At 42.4% G+C, this 24053-nt stretch overlaps 1 protein-coding gene across 4 annotated transcripts in view; it reads left to right on the forward strand.

The window, feature by feature from the left end:
• LOC144768651 (cardiotrophin-1-like) overlaps positions 1-24053 on the forward strand; it is a 205283-nt gene that overhangs the window by 76418 nt on the left and 104812 nt on the right. Inside the window, exon 1 of one of the 4 annotated variants that reach the window (XM_078652461.1) lies at positions 2037-2141. The exons of 2 other annotated variants lie outside the window; for them this stretch is intronic. In XM_078652461.1, the coding sequence (XP_078508587.1) occupies positions 2084-2141 (58 nt within the window). In that variant the 5' untranslated portion in view covers positions 2037-2083. Of the gene's footprint in view, positions 1-2036; positions 2142-24053 lie in introns of those variants that run through there. One more of the 4 variants, XM_078652462.1, reaches the window with a different exon arrangement.

Below are 24053 nucleotides of genomic sequence, written 5' to 3' on the forward strand. Positions count from 1 at the left end.
TGAGGCTTACTGCTCTGCTGTCTTATCTTATCTTGTAACTTAGCCGCATGCGCGCTAGCGGTTTTCCCGCTGCGCGCTGCGTTTTTTAAAATACCGCGTTACATGACGAGCTGAGCTCGGCATGAGCGTGCGAGCGGCACAACTCATGACGAGCTCAGCTCGTCATGAGCGCGGAAGGGGTAAATAAATCTATCCTGAAGACGTGTCCTGCTACCTACCTAATTTATTTATTTACAACACACAATAACACACAGGTTTTTCTTTTATTGATTAGGATTTCATCGTCCAGTAAGTACTCCCTATGGAATGACTTGGACACAGGCTAAGATCTAGAGTGGGGGTCAGATGGGTAAGCTCCATCTACAAGAGGAGATAATCCATTCGTTTGTAATGCCTGTGAGGCTCACACACTCTGTACAATACCCTCTGTTGGCATAAAACAAGCAATGAATTGGGCGACATAATTTACCTGTGTAGAGAAGTGTGACGTCAGCAGGGAGTGATGGTCATGTTATCACAGACACATACCTTCCTGTCTACACATGAACAACAGGGTATTTGGTTGCCACTGTAACCGAGTTCAGATTTCTCAAGCACCTTTGGGTCAATAAAGGTACACAGACAAGAGTACTGTGAAGTAAATACGATGGAAGCAGGATGATTTGTTGAGTAGCTTCTTCATTAAGACAACCCCTAGCATGGTCATACAAGCACAGCAAGCTCCAGCAACCTGTGACTGCCCCAACATTCCACCACAACACTATAAATACAGAGAATACTAAGGACTGTTCTGATTCTTATGCCCACATGCATCAAACTGAATTGCATTCGCAAACGGTGCGAATCGCAAAATTCGGCCGTTTGTGAATGCAATTCATTGCTTTGGGATGCATTAAGCTTTTTTGCTTTTTCGCAATTTAAGAAATCGCAATTTATTTACGATTTCTTAAATTACGATTGCATTCAAGAAATCGCAATTTTGCGATTTCTTAAATGCAATGCATGAATATTTTTCAATTGCTAAATCGCAAATAGGAAGTGGTAAATTAACATGGAGTTAAACTTCATGGTAATTTGCGAAAACTTTCAAAAATGCACAAAAGTGCATTTTTGAAAGTTTAATTTTACACACACACATGCCCTTGGGGCATGTGTGTGTGTAAAAAGTACTTAAAGGTACATTTCAGGGGTGCAGGGGTGTCCTTTGGACCCCCCCTGCACCCTTGAAATTGCATTCTCATTTTGCGATTCCTTAATTGCGAATGGCAAAATGAGAATGCCTTCACATTCATTTCTATGGGCCTCTAGGCCCATAGGAATCAATGAAAAGGGATTCCTTAATTGCGATTCGAAAATTGTGAATCGCAATTAAGGAAAATTAAGAAATCGCAAAAAAAATGCGATTTCTTAATGCATAGCCGTTTGCGAATTCTTAATTGCGATTCCTTAATTTTCGCAATTAAGAATTCACAAATGGGAAGATTGATGCATGTGGCCGTTAATTCCTAAGAATCAGAGCAATACCAACAAGACCCGAATACATATAAAGAAGGAGAAACCCCAATATTACATACTGCTAACAACAGAGTATTCATTGAGAAAGTTGTGTTACATACCGCCCACCTAGTATTAATCCCTGAACCTCCACCACTCTAAAGAAGTCCTGACCAGAAAGAAAAGCTTTACTGTGCCACTCTGCCAAAGCCACCAGAATGCATTTGCAGGTGCCAGACCTGGCTGTGCTTCCACAGTGTGCCCAGGGCAGCCATTAGAACAATGGTCCTATTATAACTGTACCATGCAGATGCTGCTCAAGATCTAGATGAACCTGTTTATGGACTGGTCCTGCTTTTCTTGGAACACAAGAGATTTACATAATCCTGGCTACTAGTTTCCACATTCAGGCCTATCGTGAGGTTGTCCAGTGACATCACAATTGTGTCTGTGGTGTTGACAGCCATACTTCCTGATCTTCAAGCTCAGACCTGGTGAAGAGACATCACAATAGCGGGGTTCCATGCTCCGATGTCACTGTCTGTGGATCAGTTGAGACCAGAAGAACCCCAGGAGCAGGCGTCCAAGAATGCAAAACCAGAGCCTGAAGCCAGAGGCCACGTACTGCGAGGGTAAAGTTGGGCAAGGTACTGCGTATCAGCCTCTTGTCCTAAGGGTCATAGGAACAGCTGTTTCACCTTACTGTCTGCGGGGCTGTTCTTGGGAGCCTTTGAGGTTTGACGCTCACTCCTAAGATTTACTAAGTCTCCTTTCTCCATTTCTGTATGGCCCCGGGTCTTCTTGTAAACGTCTTCTTTTAGCAGCACACTACTTTGAATGGAATTGTTTTAACATCTTGAGGGAGGGGGGGACCAAGTGGGTAGAAGGACCATGTTTGTTTATGTAGTACAGGGTGACGTGCGTGACACCAAAAGGTTCTGGTTGGAAGACATGGGTTAAAGGTAGGGGTATTGTGGGTAAGGGGGAAGAAACAATCATATTCTACTTCATAAGTAACTTTGAACGCAGATATTAATATCTTGTTCACAGCACTGTTTTGTAGGGAGCTGCCTTTCTGGTAGCTACTGAAAGGTGTGTGGGTGTGTCTAGTAGCCTGCAGTGACCTTAAGCAAAGTTTATGACCTTGTCCAGTGGGGCTAAAAAGTACACAATGTTACAGTAATCCTGGTTGCAACAAGAGAATTAGTTAGTGCTTTGATTTTGAGGATTTAGATGAAAGGCCGTAGGATTGTATTTATGTTCAGTACTTGGTACCAAGGCGTGGAAGCAGTCAAAAGGTATGATAGGACTGAAAAAACGCTTGGAGGCTGATAGGGGGGGGGGACAATTGCCAGGACAGAAGGTGATTGGAAGCGGTAGAGATACAGACAATCTGTGTATTTTTCTCGATTACATGTCTCCCTTCTCAATGATTGTCATATTCTAAGAAACACAGGAAGACACACAATACCAAACTGACTTCCGGTGCCACATTAAGCCCAATGTGCTCGACGGTGAAATGCAGTCTCATGCACCGAGCCTGAGAGTGACTCTTCTATGGTTAACAACTCTGACAGTAATATAATTGTGTTAGTTGTCTCTAGTACCATCTTGGCCCTTTGGCACCTGCCATCACGACAGGCCTCCATCCTGTGATTTTATTTCAACGTCACAGACCACTAAATCAGCAGTGTACCCCTAAAACATGCTAGGGACCCAAAACATTTGACAAAAATGTTTATTTTCAATAGTGTTCGTACTTGAATCCTGCTGCCCAGATTTTCTGCTAATAGCTTCCACACGTTTTCTCAGGTAAAGGCCAGTGGTTGAAATTTTATTTTAGAGAATAAAACGTTTCCTCTTGTCAGAAAATGGGACATTGAGCCTATGTCCCACATGTCAAAGTTTCTGTAAGGCAGTAGGTCTTAATCTTTTGACATTTGTGGACTGTGGCATTGTGGTTTTTAGTAGTGTGAATTAATATGTAGAATGTATAATTGTAGAAGTTCTGTGTTCTCTGTATTTAATTGGAGAGATTAGAAGGTAGCTGCATTTTAGGCAAGGCTTTGCCTCACAGTCATAGGATGTACTCCTGGGGTTGTAATATTAAAGAAACATTACCTGGAGGTCAGCGGATTAAGTTTCCTTGCGCGGCCATTGCTACAATTAGAAAATTGGTTTTCTAATGGAAACAAACTGGTGCTGCCGATTGTTTCTTTGCGTGCCTGGAAAGCGGCTAGTGTGCTCAGCATCTTCATCATGGTGTGCGCATCTCGACGCATGCGTTACTGCTAATGTTGGCATAACTTTGAGCACATCTGTTAGATCTGACTGCCTTAGTGTGGTCTTCCGCCCAACTTTTTGCCTTCCTTCTCCACTTTTTGCTAAATTTGTTTTTGTTTGCTTTAGAACTCTGAGCACTTTACCACTGCTAGCCAGTGCTAATGTGCATGTTCTCTCTCCTCTAAACATGGTAATATTGGCTCAAACCCAATTGGCATATTTAAATTACTTATAAGTCACTAGTAAATTGCAGTAGATGTGCCCAAGGCCTTTAACTTAAAGACTACTAGTGGGCCTGCAGCACTGACTGTGCCACCCGCTTAAGTAGACTTTTAACCATGTCTCAGGCCTGCCATGGCAGAGCCTAAGTGTGCAGTTGACATTGCCATGATGAGCTGGTAATATAATCCTTTTGCCAAACACAAACCTTCAATTTGTATACATATATGTCACCCCTAAGGAAGGCCCTGAAAAACCCAGAGGGCAGGGTGCCACTGTATTTAAAATGCAGGACATGTACTTTTAAGTTTTACATGTCCCGGTAGTGACAAACTCCCAAAGTCGTTTTTTCTGAACTGCAAGGCCTATATATCCCATAGGAAAACATGTGGATTAACTTATTACATTTTTATAAAAGTGATTTCCAAATGGGAAGATATAATTGGATCAAATCTGGAGTCTCCGTAATCCTAATGTAAAATCCTAACTGATGGTGAAGTTGGATTTCAAACTACCATTCTCAAAATGCAACTTTTAGAAAGCGGTCATTTTCTTACTTTAGCCATTTGGTGCCTAATGCCTGTCTCTGATTACATATCTAGAGTGGGTGGTAGCTGGGCTTTGTGTATTCTCCCTAGATAGCCACACACAATGGGAGCTTAGGTGTCACTTAATGGGCCATCCTAGCAGGATGGGAGGGAGGAGCGTGACTCAGCCTCCCTTACACCTAAATATGCTGTGTCCTGTCCATACACTAAGGGCTGCATACCCCCCTGTAGTGAGTCTGGAGCCAGGGCAGGAAGAGCAGGACCTCTGGGCACTTCAAAAACCTGTCTTTGAAGTCTCCCCCACTTTAAAGGCCCAACTCGGTATAAGTACCGGACCTCTGACACCACCACTTCAGTACACTTCTGGACCTGTTAAAACTGTCAGAAAGAAGGACTGTTGTACTGCTGAAAGGACTTCCACTCTACTGGGCTGCTGCTTTACTGAACTCTTGCCTTGCCGTAATGACTTTCTGCCTGCTGCCCTCTTGCATGGGGTTGGGGTCTGGACCGGCAGCACTTGAACCCAGAGTGACTCCAAGGGCTAGCTGGCTGGCCTCCTGATGTTTAGAGTCAGGGACCAGAAATACATCAAACCCACCTGCTGCTGCACTTAGACACTGCCATTCGTGGGTCTACCCTGCCAAGTGGTGCCACCCCAGTCCTAGACCCTTGGAAGTGGGCCTAGGGTTTCTCCATCAGAACTGATGCATCCTCTGCTGAACTACACATCCCCAAAGAACTGACGCATCTCCTCAGGTGTATAGCGTATCTTCAAATAGAACCGCTGAATCGGTGCTGCTGCATGGATTGGACCCATCGCAAAAGACTTGAATCCTGCATCTTGGGACTGAGGCGTCACCTTCAAAAACGCAACTGTGCAATGCTTTACCAGTGCAAACGCACCACATCACTCGTTGACAGGAGCCTCGACTACAACACCACTAATCGGAACTGCCCATTGTCTCCACTGTGCCTCACATCCTCGACGCTGGCCTTCACATCATAAGCCCAGTCGACGAGATCCTTGACATTAACGCATTGTTTTCTGTCTTTTAATTTGCTGGCTTTATTTGCTTTAGGCTGTGCAGCTTGAGTTTGTACCTCCCCATGTTAAAGTGTGTTTAGAGTATTTTTCGACAAACTCATTTTCTGTAATAAACGGGCCTTTACATCTTGCTCATATCTCGTCACATTTGCTGGGCATTCAGCGGCTGAGGTTAAATATCAAGCTGTGTTATTGTTGGAGCCTGGTGTTTATTTGCTTTCAGCTGATTTCAAAGTGAGAGTGTTTATAGGAAAGAGGAATGCAGCTTACTTTCTCCATGGAGCCTGCTTATGCCCCTTTTTTGTTTTGTTTAATTTAGACATAACCATCTGAACAGATATCTCGTTCATCAGCTGCACAAAACATTTACAAGCTTTTTGCAAAATTCATCTGCTTTGGTGAGTCCAGTTAATTTGTGAAACTGCCTTTTTGGGAACAAACCGCATTTCAGTCTCAGCGGCTGCCGAACATGGGGTGAACTTGGGCAATTTGCACTGTTTATGGCCCATTCACTGTCGAGCAAAGGATAAGATCTTCTCACAGGAAAGAGCCTGCCACATTGTAGCCACATTGTAACCCGATTTAACAATGCTTGGTTTTCACTTTGATATTTTAAAGCATATGCTTTATTTATGACATCTGTTGCAACTCGTTTTGGAGAGTTTGATAAGTTTAAAGGCACTTTTTTATTAAAGCTTTTGTGTTTTTACTTACTTAGCTAAACAATAATTATGTGTTCCCTCTGCAACTTTGCCTTTTTCAGAACACATAGTTTACTGGATATAACAGTTCCTCATATGTCCTTGGAGGCACTAGGGTCATGATTTCAATGGTGCAGCAGACGCAGTGGCACATGGGCCAAAAGTTCTAGGAAACCCACTGAACACTGATTACTGCTACTTTTACTACTAAACAAGCAGTCAGGAGTGGTTGTTTGGTTATTGTGTAACACTTGCACCCAAAGTAATACATTGTCTAAGGCATCACTGTAATAAAAGCTGAATCCTATTAGAACTTTCTGTCAACCTACAACTTATGTCACATTAAGCACATTTATATGGCACATATTCACAGTTTTTGTATGGTCCTAAAATGCTTCTGAATCTGGACACACTATCACCTTGGCAAGGGCATTTTCCATTTTATATCATTAGCACTTTAGCCATTGCAAACACTGTATAAATATTTATAACTTACCATATGGCATTCCATATCAAGCATTGGTAAAGCCAATAGGACTTGCTTATGCAAGATCTATTGGCTTTGTCAATGTTTTTTCTCCATATTATACAGCAGTGCTAGCTTCAGGGCAGCATAACTGAAAATTAAAAAAAAGCTATAACACAGACAAGGCTGGCTGTGTGATACAGCTTTTTTTAACATTACTTTCAGCCATTTGCAACATCGCTAAAAAAACATTAGCAAAGCCAATAAATCTCACAAAGACAAGATCTATTGGCTTTGCCACTGTTTGTTGCTCCTTGGCGCTGTTTTCCTTAAAAACTTTTAAATTCAATATCTCAAGTTCTACTTATTGGTGTTTTTTCATTTTGGTCTTATTTTATTCACTAAATGAAGCTCCATTTTTCTAATATGGTGTGGAATCATTTTGTGTGGTGTTTTTTTTTATTTGAAGTGTTTCACAAATACTCTACACATCTCTTCTAAATGTAAGCCTGACTGCTCTATATCAAGCTACTCAAGGGTGCGCACAGGTTAATTTAGAGTTTACTTTTCTTTTACCAGGACTAGGGTTGTGGTTGCTGCTTGACTAGGGTTCATACCCCACCCACCGAACAACCCCATTTCTAACAACACCCAAAGAATTTATATTAAGTCAGGGGGCAACCTTCCATTAAATGGTGTGGATTGAAAGGAATATTTTTTTTAATTATATTGCTACTTTAGAAGAAATTGGTGCAGTATTATCCCTCGAGAGGAAAAAAAAGTATCCCAAAGCACTGTCTGGATTCAGAGGGGCTTAGAATCTATAATCAAATACAAAAAAACAACAGAGTAGAATATTTTGATGTGTTTTCAAGTGATATTTTAGACTTGGGTGATCACTTCACACCTGCTGTATGTGTGATGATCATGAGCTGTGCTTCTCTTTCTAAGGAAACAAGAACAGAATGAGTCTATGAAGGACAATATGTCCTCACTTAAGAAATTGGCAGTGACTTGCACATTTTGTAATTTGCATGATGAGTTAATCCATGATCAAATTCTAGTTTTTGCAAGAAACAAAAGCATACAAGAGAGATTATAGATTGAAGGAGATTCTAGCTTAAAGGATTTTATTGCCTTAGTTAAGAAGGCAGAACTGTCTGAGAGATGTGCCAAGGCTACTGCCCCACATTTTGACAATGTTTCGGTGAATAAGGTTACTGAGAGAAAGACAGTAAAACAGTTGAATTCAAGAAAAGTTCTGGATAATAGTACCAAACAACTGTGCAAAGACTCAAATAGTCAAGGAATAGGTATCAGCCTGACATGCTTTCGTTGTGGTAGCATCTCGCACAGTGCCAAATTTGATAAACATCCTGCCAAGGCTGTTAAATGTCCAGAATGTGGGATCATAGGACACTTTGGTAGAATTTGCTAAAAGAAAATCCAGAAAAAAATAGAGTGGCTTGTCTCAGTCAGAGTGTCTGACGAAGATTGTTTACATAAGGATAATGGAAAAAAAAGTTGTGCAGAAACATTTTTAGTAGCGATCGCAGTAAACTGTTATGTGTGTTTACTTTTGGGGTGGGGTGGGGGGGGGCGTTACAGGTTGCTGCAGATTCAAGATGACCTTTTACCATTATAGCATATTTTGTGTGGGAAAATAATTTTTTGAATGCTATTGGTCCTCAGTTAGAACCCACTGATGTGAGTCCTGAGCGCTTTACAGGTGAAATAAATCGATATGTTAGGGTTTAGGCTTTTGGATTTTGAATTCAAGGAAAGACGTGCCACTTATAAACTATATGTAGCAGCAGATGGCTATTCTGTATTGGGTATGAGGGACCAAAGGGTGTTGCACGTTGCATTAGATCCCAACAGCCCGGAACAATCTTTAGTTGCTTATGAGGGTGCTGACATTAAAAAGTGAGTCTTGAATTTAATTCAGAATGTATTTAATGGTAAGATGGGAAAAGTCTAAAAGTGTTACTCATCGGATTAGGGTTAAGTCTTCTGTTGTTTCTAAAATGCACAAGTTCCACAATGTTTCTATCACTGTAAGAGACAAAGTCAAAATGGAGCTCAAAACATTACAGGATATGGGTGTTATTGAGCCTATTGAAGCATCAGAATGGATTTTACCAGTGGTGATCGTGAGGTAACGGGTTTTAGGAACCCGCTGGTGTCAGGGGATAACACCCGAAGACCTCTGAGTTCTCCCTTGTTCCGGACCACAGAAACAATGAGTCTTCTATCGCAGTCAAAGATCAAGTTTTATTGGTAGCTACCAAGTAAGACGTGTCCCAGAAGTACACCACACAGAGAGTAGGTTTTGGGAGACTGTTCGTTTTTACAGAACCAGCCTTCTCCTTATATACAAGATATATGGCTTTAAGCAAGAATTCTTGAGTTTATGGTATGGCAATATACATATTTCTACAATAATACAAAGAGCGAAGTCATGTAAGCAAGCCCATATTTTAGATGTCCAGTTCGTTGATAGATTACCCAGTTAGGCCTGGAACTCCCATCAGATATCGATGAAACCTCAATAAAGAAAGGTGTAACCCAGTCATAAACCTGGCCATAAACAAGGAACGTGGACAGGTGCATGTTTGCAGAAAGCATGGTCTGTATGTAGTGAATGGTTCGTGGAATGTTATGCGTAGATGCTATCGCATTCGGCCACTGGGCGAGGAGCTGCCTAAACAGGTTTGGCCGAAGACAGTGGAGTCAGTTGGGACAGGTCAGGGGAAAGTCACGAAAGGTGGACGTGTCTATTTGGATCAAGCTCGACCTTTAATTAACTTATCATGAGGGCAAGATGCAAGATGGATGCCGTTCACAAAATGGAGTTTAAGGGATGGGACGGAAACTATGATTTAGGGGTGTTGGCAACCCTCGATTGTAACGCAAATACATAGGAATGATGTCCTAATCATTATCGGTTCGTAGACACAAAAATCGTCTCGGTACGTTGAGGTTTCGTGACACGGGTATTGGACCTCGATATCGGGAGAAAAACGGGGTCCGGATTTTGAGAACCCCAGACCCTCCTTTTGCCCTCATATAAGGCAATAACTCATGCTAATCGGAGTCCAAATCGGTATGAAGAAATTCGTGGAGATGTTGCTGTAGCATCATTCTGTTACTCAGCTCGTCCTGCGACACAGGCTTCCGTACACACGAGGTAGCACAGAGGCCACATAGTGCAGGAGCACACTGTATACACAAGCAAAACATGAACAGAAGTGCCAAGATCATCCCAATGAAGATCAAGGTTTTCCATCCCCAGGCAGTGATCAGCTCCCAGAACCACCCCAGCAGGGACCAATCCCCTTTCTCAACGTGAAGGGAACCAGATATTTCGTGTAATTTGGAGATGGCCTGGTATACTGTCGGTGCGTTATCAGGGATGAAAATGCAACAACTGGATTGGATGACTCTACACACACCACCACGATCGGCGAGTATGATGTCTAAGGCAATTCGGTTCTGAAGGGTCATAAGTCGATCTGACTCTGTTGTCAAATTGCCAAGTGCTCCGGCCGTCGTAGTCACGGCGGATTCAACTATCCTCGCTAACTGTCGAATATTTCTGCTGTTCGCCATGGGCCCCCAAAATGGCAGAAAACCCTTTGCGAAGTCAGCGAATTCCTGACCCGCGGTGTCGTCTTTACTCACGACACCTCTAGCTGTCCTTGTCCGATGGTAATCTGCTCGGGCCGTGTAGGTAGGAGGCAGCAGAAATGAAATAAAACATATACCTGAGAAATCAGGGGGCAACCACGTGTAGGCTTGGTCGTGGCAAACGAAATACGTGCCTTTGGCTGCCAAGAGTATAGGGGAAGTTCGGGAAGCAAATACATATGTTTCCGTGCAAACGCTCTTTCCTAACTGTGCTGTGGGGTTCCTACCAATACCCTGTAAGCATAAGTGACCTCGGTGGGGCACTATCCAAACTGGGCGGGATTTCTGTGCTGCCTGGCTCTTGACCAGGTAAACCCCATGTTTAGTCACATTCCAACGGGTGTAGGGACTCAGTTCATCTTTGGGCATTGTCAGATATGTGTCGATATCCCTACTCATGTTCCTTATCCCTGCGATTAGTGCCTTGTTACTGGAATCGCTCTCAGCGGAACGGGTCAGGTATGGTTCTAGGGTGAATAAGAACATGGTTTGGAAAGCCCACAGAGAACCATAGTAGCTGAATGGCAAAATGAAGTATGGGATCCCCTTATCGGTTGTGTGTGGCATAAGTCCGCATATCCAACAGTTTGACGTGTTCATTATGGACTGGTGTTGGTGTAGAAGCTGGATGAAAGAGTTGTTTACAAATTCGAGTCTTCGGGCAGACTCGTGTTCAGGTAAAGGGTGAAAGTAGTGTGGAGAAATAGTGGGAGGAGGTGGTGGCTGGGTGTCATTCGAAAAGGTAACTTTAAAAACGAATAGTGTATAACTAGTAAAAAAACACAAGTATGCTACATAACATTAAAACACATAGTATCAGGAATCTTCTTCTGGACAGTATCGTGCGTAACTGTTTTCTGAAGTTCGTGAGCCTGACAGGTCTCTCTACCCTTGGAAACTCCATCCTCTAGTTGCTGCCCGCGGTGGTTGATTGATTCTCCCAGGGAGCGCGCTCTGCTCAGTCCGGGGTAACTCCCGTGGACCAATCTGAACCGTGGACCTAGAACTTCCCAGTTGCACTCCCCAGACTTCAACCGCGACCCTAGCAGCAGAACCGGATGGCGGTTCGAAAAATCAAAAATGAGCTAGTTCCCTTGGGACGAGAGAGCTGAAAATCCAAAAAATAGTTCAAAGGGGAAAAAGGAAATTACATTAGATCAAACTTTCATTAGTTCTTTTGTCTAGACCGCAGGTTGTATCATCGTTTCCCAGGTACGGTGTGATCTTCAAACAGCGTTTCAGGTTCAGTAGTGTCCAATTGCATAGATGGTGACACAAGTCCTTGCAAAATATGATCGCTCTCCTTTTCGGTACTAGTTTCTTTCAAACGGGCATCGCTGAAAGGGATGAAGCGAGGTACGGATTCTGTCTCCGAGTCGGCAAGTCCTTTGTTCACCCACCGGTCGTATGGAAGGGGTAGAGGGACCCGTTTGCAGTGGGTCCCATGTACCCAGTTCTTCTTGCCTTCCACTCGCACAGCAGATCTGGTTGAAAGTAGTACTAGGTGCGGTCCGGTCCACCTCGGTTGTCCGTTGTTGGTGCGCTGAAAATTCCGCAACATAACCCACGAACCGGGTTCGATGAGGTGACCTGGATCGTCAGAGGCTGGTGGAGAAGAACTGTGAACCTGTTGGTGTAAAACACGCAATTTAGTTGTCAATTCGCACAAATAGTCAAGCAGTACGGGGTGTTCTATCTCGCTTAGTTTCTTGGGTCTTGGCACGCCCCAGACGTTGGCTGGGCGGCCAAACACAATCTCGTGGGGGCTAAGTCCTAACCTGGAGTGGACAGTCGTCCTGGTTGACAAGAGTGCTAGAGGCAGGGCGTCAGGCCATTTAAGACCTGTACTGGCTTGGATCTTGGCTAGTTTGAGTTTTAGAGTGCCATTGTAGCACTCTACTAATCCAGCTGATTGGGGGTGATTTGCAGAGTGGAATTTTTGGTGGATGCCTAAACACTCACACACTCTCTTCATCACGCATCCTACGAATTCACTTCCATTATCACTCCAGACGATTCTAGGCATACCGAACCTAGGGAAGAACTCTTTGACAAGGGCTTTGGCAGTTGATAAGGCGGTGTTGTCCTTAAGGGGGTAAGCTTCCACCCACCTTGAAAAGGCGCAAACAACAACGAGAACGTATTTCAGATTGTTGCACCTCTCCATGTGGATGAAATCGAGCTGCAAAACCTCGAACGGGTACGTTGGAGGCGCAAAATGACCAGCTGGAGTTGGGGTTCCCCTACCGGGATTGTGCTTCAAACATACCATACACTTTTCGACCACATTCTTTGCACATTTTGGGATATTGCTATTCTGCCATACTGGGGCCAATAGTTTACATATTCCTCTAGAACTGATGTGTGCCATTCCGTGAGCCATCGTTACTACTGCAAGTACGTATGCATTAGGTAATAACCATCGCTGGTGTTCCGATAATTCGACCCAACAATCATTCGCATCCAATCTACCTGTGCTTCTTCTCCATTCATTCATCTCGTTCTCAGTGGCCTCGGCTTGTATCGATTTTACGCTTTTAATGGTGTCCTCACACATTCCCACATCAGCAATCCATCTAGCGGGACCCATGACATACATCCGACTCATTGTGTTCCTTGCAGTTTCTTTCGCAACCTCATCTGCCAATGCATTCCCCCGGCCAACATCATCCTGAATCTTTTTGTGTGCACTGCATTTTATAATGGCGACTTGTAGGGGCAAGGTGAGTGACTCAAGGAGCTCATTGACTAGCTGGCCATGTTGTATCTTTGCACCATGGGACGTAAGGAACCCACGTTCACGCCATAATCTCCCAAAACTGTGAGCCACACCAAAGGCATATTGGCTGTCAGTGTACACGTTCACTCGCTTTCCTTTCGCCAGCACACATGCTCTAGTAAGTGCTATCAACTCTGCAGCTTGTGCAGAACCGTGGGAAATGCGTGCAGTCTCTACAATGGTGTGTAACGTCGTTACGGCATATGCTGTGGTCGTATCACCATTCGGCAACTTGAAACACGAACCATCAACCCATAAAGTATCATTGCATTCGGGAAGGGGAGTGTCTTGTAAGTCTACTCTCCCTTTTGTCTCTTCCTCGGTCCTGCAACAGCAGTCATGTTTGTCAATCTTGTCTGTCTCTGTCGGGATGGGTAATAACGTAGCGGGGTTGAGTGTATCACACCTCTTTATATGGATGTGACTTGCTAGCAGGTTAAGTTCGTAACTGGATAGTCGAGCGCTAGTAAGGTGTTGCGTCTTTGTCCTATTTAGCAAAATGTCTACTGCATGCGGAACCATAACGATCAAAGTGTTATTCATGACTAGTCCAGCAGACTGTCGAATGCAGACAGCTGCTGCGGCTGTTGCTCTTAGACAACTTGGCAGTGCCTTAGCCACTGGATCCAGAGTTGCCGAAAAATACGCACATGGGCGCTGTTTGTCCCCAAAGAGTTGCATTAAGACTGATAATGCACAACCTTCTTTTTCGTGGACATACAATGTAAAAGGCTTACTGTAGTTGGGGTTTCCCAACACAGGAGCCGAACACAATGCATCGCGCAACTCGTGGAAACTCGTCTGACAATCTTCAGACCAAGGCATAGGATTAGGCGTGTCTTTGCGGAGTAGCGACAGTAAGGGTTTGGCTAGTAGTGAGAAATTCGCTATCCATTGTCTACAGTACGATGTGATGCCCAAAAAAGCTCGAACACCTCTCTGTGTCCTTGGGGCACTTAGTTCTGTGATTGCCTGTATTCTTTCTGGTGTCAGTCTCCTTCCCTCCTTCGATAAGATGTGACCTAGGTAGGTTACTTCTTGTCGACAAAATTGCAGTTTTGAAAGGGAGACTTTGTGCTTCATGTCACATAGGTGACGTAATAGCGACAACGTAGCTTCCCTGCAAATCTCTTCAGTGTCTGCAGCGATCAGTAGATCGTCTACGTACTGAATCAATGTTGACCCATCTGGCAGTACAATTGTGTCTAGTTGTGTTTTCAGAGCCTGACTGAATATTGATGGGCTTTCGCAGTAGCCTTGAGGAGCGCATTTGAAGCGGAAGCTTCGTCCTCCTAAATTGAAGCCGAAAAGGTCTCTACTCCCTTCGGCGATCGGGACGCTGAAGAAAGCATTCTTCAGGTCAATCACCGAGAACCAAGCTGCTGAAGCTGGAACCATTGTCAATAGAACAGTAATTTCGGGGACGACTGGAAACTGCGGTATAACTACCTTATTTACTTCTCGGAGGTCAATCACGAACCTATACACAGGGGGCTGTGAAGGATCAGTACGTTTTAAGACCGGTAAAACTGGACTGTTACAAATGTTTCCTGTTGTCTCTTCGATAACATCTTTATTGATCAAATCATAAATGATCGTTAATAATGCCTTCTCGCATTCGTTAGATATTTTGTATTGGGGAATACGTGGCAATCTGACGTTGGCTTTCAAAGTTATGACATACGGTGCTATCTCTAAACGACCTACATCGTTGGAACCATTAGCCCACAGTATATCCGGAAGTGATGACAATTCCGTTGGGATACCTTCTTTTGACAAGTACATTGGAGAAATGACTTTTTTCCCTAAAGTAAGCTGTACTCCCGAGGGAGAACAGTACAAAGTCGCATACAACCTCTTTAGCAAATCCAATCCTAACAAATTTTCACCGCAACCTGTTGTAAGAATGAGGGGTGCTTCTAATTCACAGGGGCCAACAGAAAGGGAAACAGGACTAGAGATCGGGTTTCTAACAGGGGCGCCAGAGAAGCCTACTGAGACATTCATTTCGCCAGACAAAGGTGCGCCAGGAAGTTTTGAGTGCATAATAGAACTTTTTGTAGCACCAGTATCCAGCAGAAATGGCTCTGACACTCCTGAGGTAATTACCTCGACATAAGGTCCATCCTGATCTACTGGAACTGAAACAACTCCCTCTCTTTGTCCATGGCTGTCCTAGCGATCGTTACCCTCATTGTCGTGTTCGGTGTAATAGTCGTCAGCATAGTACTGAGCTGACTTGGACGATGAATTACTCTGTTGATCAAAGCTATTCATGGATTTCTGAGGCGGAAAAGAAGTTATATTCTGAGTGAAATTTCCACGGCCTCTACCTCTAGAGGCATGCTGAACACCTCTTCCCCTTACACCTTGGGCACCGTTTAAACGTCGTGCAAGAGCCGGACAATTACCTTTAAAATGACCCTCTTCTTTGCAATACGCACATTGATTCGGGCCATACGGAACACGCTGGTGGGAAGACTCGTTTCCTTGCGCGTCTCTAGAATACTGCTTATTCTGTTGATAATTGGGCTGGCTAGCCATACGAGGCGGATAGGCCTGTTGGAGAAGAACTTTAGTTTTTAAATCTTTCGTCTTTTTGTCTGCCTTGTCTAACTCGTCTTTACGCCTATTTTCATAGTACTGGGCTGTTGCTAGAATCTGCGCTGACGTAGAGACAGCCCAAGCACTTTCTGAGTCTTTTAGTTTAGCACACAATTCAGGAAGCAAATTGTGAACAAACTTGTCTACAAACAGTCTTTGTCCACCCTCTGTAGCCATATCCTGACCACTATGGTCAGTGAAAGTTTCCTCAAATCTCGTGAAGAAGTCCGACACATTCTCGTCTTTCTTCTGCTTGCACGCGGATAGCTTGTCCCAGTTTACACGTACATCAGGCATAATTGTCTTCATGTACGCAATAGTTCTACCAGGAAGTTCAGCTATTAACGGCTCAGGCTTGAAACCACCGATTTGTCTAGCATCTGTAGTCGCAATGTTCGCCCATGAGTCACCTAATTCTTGGTCATGATCCGTATGACGTATCTTACTCCATAAAGGATGTGGAACAACGTTCCCAAACAACATGTCTATATCCGCTAAATTCATTATACATGAGCTTGCAGTTTGGGACAACTCCTTATAATACCCAGTCGGGTTTTTACGGGGATCGGGTAGTGTCTGTTTGAGTGCTAAAACTTCGGATCTTTTCCAGGGGACATGTACCCATACATGCTGGAAATGAGGCAGAACCGGTGGAACTGCGTTTGCATCACCTTCCCTCCAAACCGGAGGAACCTCTCTCATGGGGTACTGTCTCGCTCTTTTCCTACTAGACGTACCACTGTCAGACGATGACCCAGAATTACCACCCGTACTTCGATGTGATAATAATATCTCAACTGCTTTTTCAACGTCGGGACCAACTATCATACCCTCCCCGAATCTAAATCGTAACCTACACAACTCTGGCAGGTTGCTCTTCTGACCATTATCTTCCAAATCCTCACACAGAAAAACACACATCTGCTCAAAGACGTATCTTTGCGTTGGTTCATCCCATTGGCGGAAGACGTTCATGACAGACTCTACATCATATCTCGCTGTATCCATAGCCCAATTTCGTGCTAACTTATTCAATGACTCCCTTTCCTGATAATCAGGCATTTGGCTTCGTGATTGTCTTCGTTCCGTGTTAGGGGTCGTTTTAGGCGACCGAAAAAGTGGTGAAGGAAAGTTAGTAACAATGCTGGTCATTTTATGCCAGACGGAAGGTGAAAGTGGAGGAATAACTGGTAGTAGAACAGAGTCACGCAAAGCAGAAACAGAAATGTTCGTAGCACGAGTATCAGAGAGACTAGAAGGTGCGCTAGGCGAAATTTTAGAAGGAACGGTAGGAGAAGTAGACGTGATCGGTGAGCCTTGAGGAGGCTGTGCCAAAGAAACAGGAGCCAGCTGAAGAGTAGCCGGTGGGTGCGGTAAAGGAGCCTGTATCACAGCTACCAAAGGTGCAACTAAAGGTTGCGGAGGTGCTGTGGCATCTTGTGCATAAGGTGGCGGAGAATTTAATAGGTGGGACATTAATGGATCTTTCTCGGATCCTTCCTTTTGACCTTTTCCTCTATTTGGCAGCATCGGGTAACATTTATCTATCGCTAGTTTCCTGCTCCTAAGCATCTGTTCGCTCTCCTGCTCTTCCTCGTTATCTCTGTATGCAACGGCAGCTTGCACCATTGACATACCTCTTTTATTCTTTTTTGCTAATCTTATTTCTTTCTGTTTGGCTTCTTTGCGCCATAAGCGGAAAGAGTCAAACATCGCCGGCCGGGCTTTCTTCTTGAACAATTTGACCTCTAAGTTATCTAATATTTCTTGGTCGAAACTACCATATTGGGGCCATTTTAAAACACCATCCTTGCGGGTGTATTTTATCCATACCTCGTTATATGTTATAGGACCTACGCCGTGCTTCACATAGAGTTCATACGTTGGAGTTCCAATTGGAGGAACCGGACAAGAATCTTCCAATTGGGAGTCCTTACTACAACCAAGACAAAACAAGTTTCCGAGTCTGCTAAAACCAGGCATCTTCGCTCACTAGTCTAGCTTCAAACTTCAAAGGATTATCTGTTACGATATTTCTCGTGAATACACGAGTCCTTCGGCTTTGGGGCTTGCAAGTACCAAATCAAGTCGTATCTCAAGGATACCAAAAACTAAGGACAAACTAAGGACTGGGAGACGCTCCACTTATACTTAACTGAAGTATTTGAAGATCTGTGACGTCGCTAGAAGACTCGTCTATCGTTTCGCTCTACCAAGGATCACTGGGTCCAAAACAAGGCGATAGTCAGGGCAGCAGTCCTTCGTAGCCGTCGGGACGCGGGGAACCTCGCAGCAAAGACCTTCGGAACCACGTCGACATACAGGGGTCGCTGAAGTGGCTGGCCGTCCTCCGGAATTTTCACACGAAGCTCCTCACGAACATCTGGCTTGGACCGTCACCGCTTGATATTGCCCCGAGTTGGGCGCCAACTGAGGTAACGGGTTTTTAGGAACCCGCTGGTGTCAGGGGATAACACCCGAAGACCTCTGAGTTCTCCCTTGTTCCGGACCACAGAAACAATGAGTCTTCTATCGCAGTCAAAGATCAAGTTTTATTGGTAGCTACCAAGTAACACGTGTCCCAGAAGTACACCACACGGAGAGTAGGTTTTGGGAGACTGTTCGTTTTTACAGAACCAGCCTTCTCCTTATATACAAGATATATGGCTTTAAGCAAGAATTATTGAGTTTATGGTATGGCAATATACATATTTCTACAATAATACAAAGAGCGAAGTCATGTAAGCAAGCCCATATTTTAGATGTCCAGTTCGTTGATAGATTACCCAGTTAGGCCTGGAACTCCCATCAGATATCGATGAAACCTCAATAAAGAAAGGTGTAACCCAGTCATAAACCTGGCCATAAACAAGGAACGTGGACAGGTGCATGTTTGCAGAAAGCATGGTCTGTATGTAGTGAATGGTTCGTGGAATGTTATGCGTAGATGCTATCGCATTCGGCCACTGGGCGAGGAGCTGCCTAAACAGGTTTGGCCGAAGACAGTGGAGTCAGTTGGGACAGGTCAGGGGAAAGTCACGAAAGGTGGACGTGTCTATTTGGATCAAGCTCGACCTTTAATTGACTTATCATGAGGGCAAGATGCAAGATGGATGCCGTTCACAAAATGGAGTTTAAGGGATGGGACGGAAACTATGATTTAGGGGTGTTGGCAACCCTCGATTGTAACGCAAATACATAGGAATGATGTCCTAATCATTATCGGTTCGTAGACACAAAAATCGTCTCGGTACGTTGAGGTTTCGTGACACGGGTATTGGACCTCGATATCGGGAGAACAACGGGGTCCGGATTTTGAAAACCACAATCGCAAGACTAGACTATGGTAAAATGAGTTTGTATGTGGACCTTAGGTGTTTGAATTACAATATTGTGATGAACCAGTTTCTTTCGCCAAGCATTGATGAAATGCTGTCTTTCACCAGAGTTGCAAAGTGTTTCTCCACGATAGAACTGTCTTCGGCATACCACCAAATGTCCTCACAACCGCCCAGTAGACATTTAACAGCGTTCTGCAACCCCTTTGGTTGTTTTCAGTTCTGTCATATGCATTTTGGTTTAGCTTCTGCTGCAGCCGTATTCCAAAGACTTATGGCGGAACTGTTCGATATGACAGGTGTTGTGTTTTTCAAGACAACATCTTGGTAATTGGACGGAATATAAAAGAACATGATGAGAGGTTGAGAATGGTCTTGAGTGTGATACAAGTAAAGTGGGTAATAGCTGAACTTTTAAAATGTTAATTTGCTGAAAAGAAAGTTACATATTTAGGCCAAGAGGTTTGCGGTGAAGGCATAAGACCTAAAGAGAAACAGATTAGGGCCATCGTCAATGCACCTTCACCCAAGTCCAAGGATGTTCTTAGGTAATTTGTGGGTTTGGTCGAATTCTATTCTAAATTTGTGGACAAATTCGCCAAAAAATCACATGCAATGAGAATCTTGTTAAAGAACAAAATGAGGTTTGTGTGGACTGATGAATGCCAACAATCTTTTAATGATATCAAATATGATCATTGCCTTTGCTTCTCTTTCTCTCACACCTACCGAAGAAAAGTACTGTCATCAATTGTGAAACATTAGCATGTGTTTGGGCATTTGAACATTTCCAGAAGTTTTTGTGGAGTAAGAAATTTATTGTGAGAAGCAACCATAGGCGGTTACCGAAGTTATTAACTACGGAGGGATTTCATTTCATAAGACTTCATTTGGTTTTAAGAGAAAAACATAAAAGTTGTACAACACCATTGAAAATATAAAAACATGCATTTCATGACAATAAAAATATAATAAACACTCCAATAAAATACAGAAATATATATATATATATATATATATATATATATATATATATATATATTACCTACTGGCGATAGCCAGTAGGTATATATAGTTAGGATTGTTTTCCATAGGGAAATCGCAACATTCTATTGGGAATAACTTTGGCGCCGTTTGAGGAATCTTCCTGAAAGTTTCCTTAACTTTGCCTCGCGGCGCTCCGCTGCTTCCCTGAAAGTTTGGGAGGGATTCGTCAAGCGGGGGCCAAGATAAAAGGGGGGTCCCAAAACGTGTTTTCCCCATGTTAATTTCCATAGGGCGGTTGGACTCTCTTTTAGCCTGAACGGCTGAATGGTTTTCCACCAAACTTGGCAAAATTGTAGGGACTGGTAGCCCGATGTGCCTTTGCTATGTCTCAAGATATGTGCTCCAGTGGTTTTTACGAAAATTAACTTTGAAAAAATATATATTGGGCTACATTGGGCTATATATATGTTAGAGCCCAAATGTAGCCCAATGTAGCCCAATGTAGCCCAATGTAGACCAAAGATGGCCACCAGAGACAAAAAAAAACAAATGTAGCCCAAATATCAGCCAGATGTAGCCCAACTATAGCCCAATGACAGAATGTCCCAGAGTGTTCTAAAGAACAACTAGAACGCTAACAGTCTTACTTATGACAAAAGTATGGCACACCTGAAGTCATCTTGATTGGAATAAAGTGGTAACACTTAATACATTTAATTTGAAAAGGAACAAAATGAGGGGTTTCATTTTGCCATAGAAATTTTATATATATATATATATATATTCACAGAAAAAACCATAGGTTACACACCAGTTATAGTTAGGAATTAGCATTTAAAAACCTTTGAAATTCACTGAAAAAACCATAGGTTTCACACCAGTTATAGTTAGCTGGAAATTTTACTCGCATAAAACCATTGAAATTCCCACGTTATAGTTAGTTGGACTCACTATAACTTGCACGTCTGCAATGCTCGGCTGATGACGTCACATATTACATCACTCATGCATATATTTAAATATTTAAACATTACTCGCTAATATATGTATTCACTAAGATACACTTAAGCCAGTTAACCAATCAATTTTTTTTTAGAAAAAACCATAGGTTTCAGGCCTTATATAGTTAGGAATTATCATTTAAAAAACCTTTGAAATTCACTGAAAAAACCATAGGTTTCAGGCCTTATATAGTTAGGAATTAGCATTTAAAAAACCTTTGAAATTCACTGAAAAAACCATAGGTTTCAGGCCTTATATAGTTAGGAATCAGCATTTAAAAAACCTTTGAAATTCACTGAAAAAACCATAGGTTTCATGCCTTATATAGTTAGGAATTAGCATTTAAAAAAACCTTTGAAATTCACTGAAAAAACCATAGGTTTCAGGAGTTATATAGTTAGGAATTGGTTTTTAAAAAACCTTTGAAATTCACTCAAAAAACTATATGTTTTAGTGGTGTTATAGTTAGCTGGACATACAAAACCAATGAGATTGCTCCTATATAGTTAGTTGTACTAACTATATTTCGCGCACCCGCAATCCACTGCTGATGATGTCACATATTAGATAATTCATGACATGGTCAGTGACATCACTGATGACATCTCAAATGACATCACTGATAACATCATCCACGTGACAATCACATACACCTTTTCATACACTATTACAATTTTTCATCACTGTTTGTAAAATACAGAGTATCATATTTAAATCCATTGTCACAGCAATACAAGTATCTAAAAATCCACTCAGTGATTCATAGATGTATACACACATCTAATCACTTACCTATGGATTCACTCATACATGCTGTCAATGAACAATAGAACACTATCAAAAATACTTATACATCTATATCGACATTAAACAACAGCACGCATCCTATTCACATATGAAGTCATCCTACTCACTTATGCAAACAATGGATCATACTTACATATTTACTTAGCAAAACACTTATACAAACACCACTTCTTCTATTCATTGAGATAGTAAGTCATACTTAGTGAATTATAAAATCATTATTACAAGTATACGGTTATCCATACAGTCACTCACACAATCATTGCGTCTTATGTATACTTATTTATATACAACAACTGACACATACACTGCCTTTTATTTTTCAAGTTTGTTGGACCTGTACCTTTGAGAAATATATTTGCTCATCACCACACCCATAAAGAGATTCCCTCACCCAAACTGTTAGAACATGTAGTTTTAACTTCATATATCTACTGAATCAACTATTCACACATCTTTGGACAGTCTCACACAACCTCCACCGAACCACACACACTTTCACACTCCCATACAAATACTCAGTTAACTAATCAATAACTAATATAGACTTTCACATAGCTAGTAACCAACTGTAGAATCAGTTTACACAACAACTGACAAAGTGATACAGATATTCACACAGTTTAGTCACTATCCACTATATTTAGTGAGACATTATAAATTGGTCAAGTAAACAGTCAATTACACTGCTACTAAATCCTCCATCCAAATATTTATTTATATATATCCACTCATTCTTCAATGTAAATTGCTATATATATAATGCATATTTAAATAACGAAGCAAACCACGTTCACTGGATGATGTCATCAGTGATGTCATTTGAGATGTCATCAGTGATGTCACTGACCATGTCATGAATGATCTAATATGTGACATCATCAGCAGTGGATTGCGGGTGCGCGAAATATAGTTAGTACAACTAACTATATAGGAGCAATTTCATTGGTTTTGTATGAGTAAAATGTCCAGCTAACTATAACACCACTAAAACTTATAGTTTTTTGAGTGAATTTCAAAGGTTTTTTAAAAACTAATTCCTAACTATATTACTCCTGAAACCTATGGTTTTTTCAGTGAATATATATATATATATATATATATATATATATATATATATATATATATATATATATATAGATATATATAGATATATATACGGGTCAATAATAAAATAAGGGGGAATAGCGGACTGCCAGTAATCGGGCGTACAAATACATAGCTGGTGGTTGATGGGCTGCCTACTGATATTGGGGGTTTATTAGTTTTCCATACCATTTCTAGATCTCAGTGAGGATTTCAAAAAGCCTGCTACAAATGGAATGCATTCTGGTTTCAACATTTGTAGATAAAAGAGAGCTGTATAAAATTCAGCTTTTTTAAAAGGGGAGTTAAAAAAAACCTGTGAGGTGCTTCATAAAATCTACAGAAAAACATGACGTGCAGCAGGTCCTGTGGAGACACACCGTCGCAGCCACAGGATGCTAGCACTTGGCCTCTGCAACTCCCTTTTGGAACAGCAAGTAAAAAGTGAAAGTAATCAAAGCAAAACCTTGTTAATAAAAACCGCTCTTGGGACAATAAAGGCCATAGAAGATATGGTTCAATAGATGGCGTAGTTTTTAGCATCACAAATCTACGGACGCTCGGTTTACACAGTTCTAACCTATCTCTATCGAGCCTTTTAATAGAAGTAAAAGACTACTTTACAAATTCCACATCCGCAACAGTAACAAAATCAGGCTTTAAAAAAAGGTCTGGACACCCCAGCTCTTCAAAACATCCCTTTAAATACTTTAACCATGGAATGCGTAACCTATAGTCAAGGCTCAGAACTTCTCTCAAGATCTGGTGATTAAGAACTAGGGGCCAGATGTAGGTAGCCAAATACCGGTCGGTAACGGCCGAATTCGGCCGTTACCGACCGGTATTTGGCTTTCGACATGTAGGGGGATTGCAACAGGGCATTTCGGTAATTTTACCGATTCGGTAAATATACCGGTCGGTAAATTTACCGACCGGTATTTTTACAGAATCGGTAAAATTGAGATGTAGGTGGGACTCTTCTGAGTCCCACAAGCCCTACAAAT

The sequence above is a fragment of the Lissotriton helveticus genome, chromosome 7 (assembly GCF_964261635.1).
Source record: "Lissotriton helveticus chromosome 7, aLisHel1.1, whole genome shotgun sequence".
In the NCBI taxonomy this organism is placed as follows: Eukaryota; Metazoa; Chordata; class Amphibia; order Caudata; family Salamandridae; genus Lissotriton; species Lissotriton helveticus.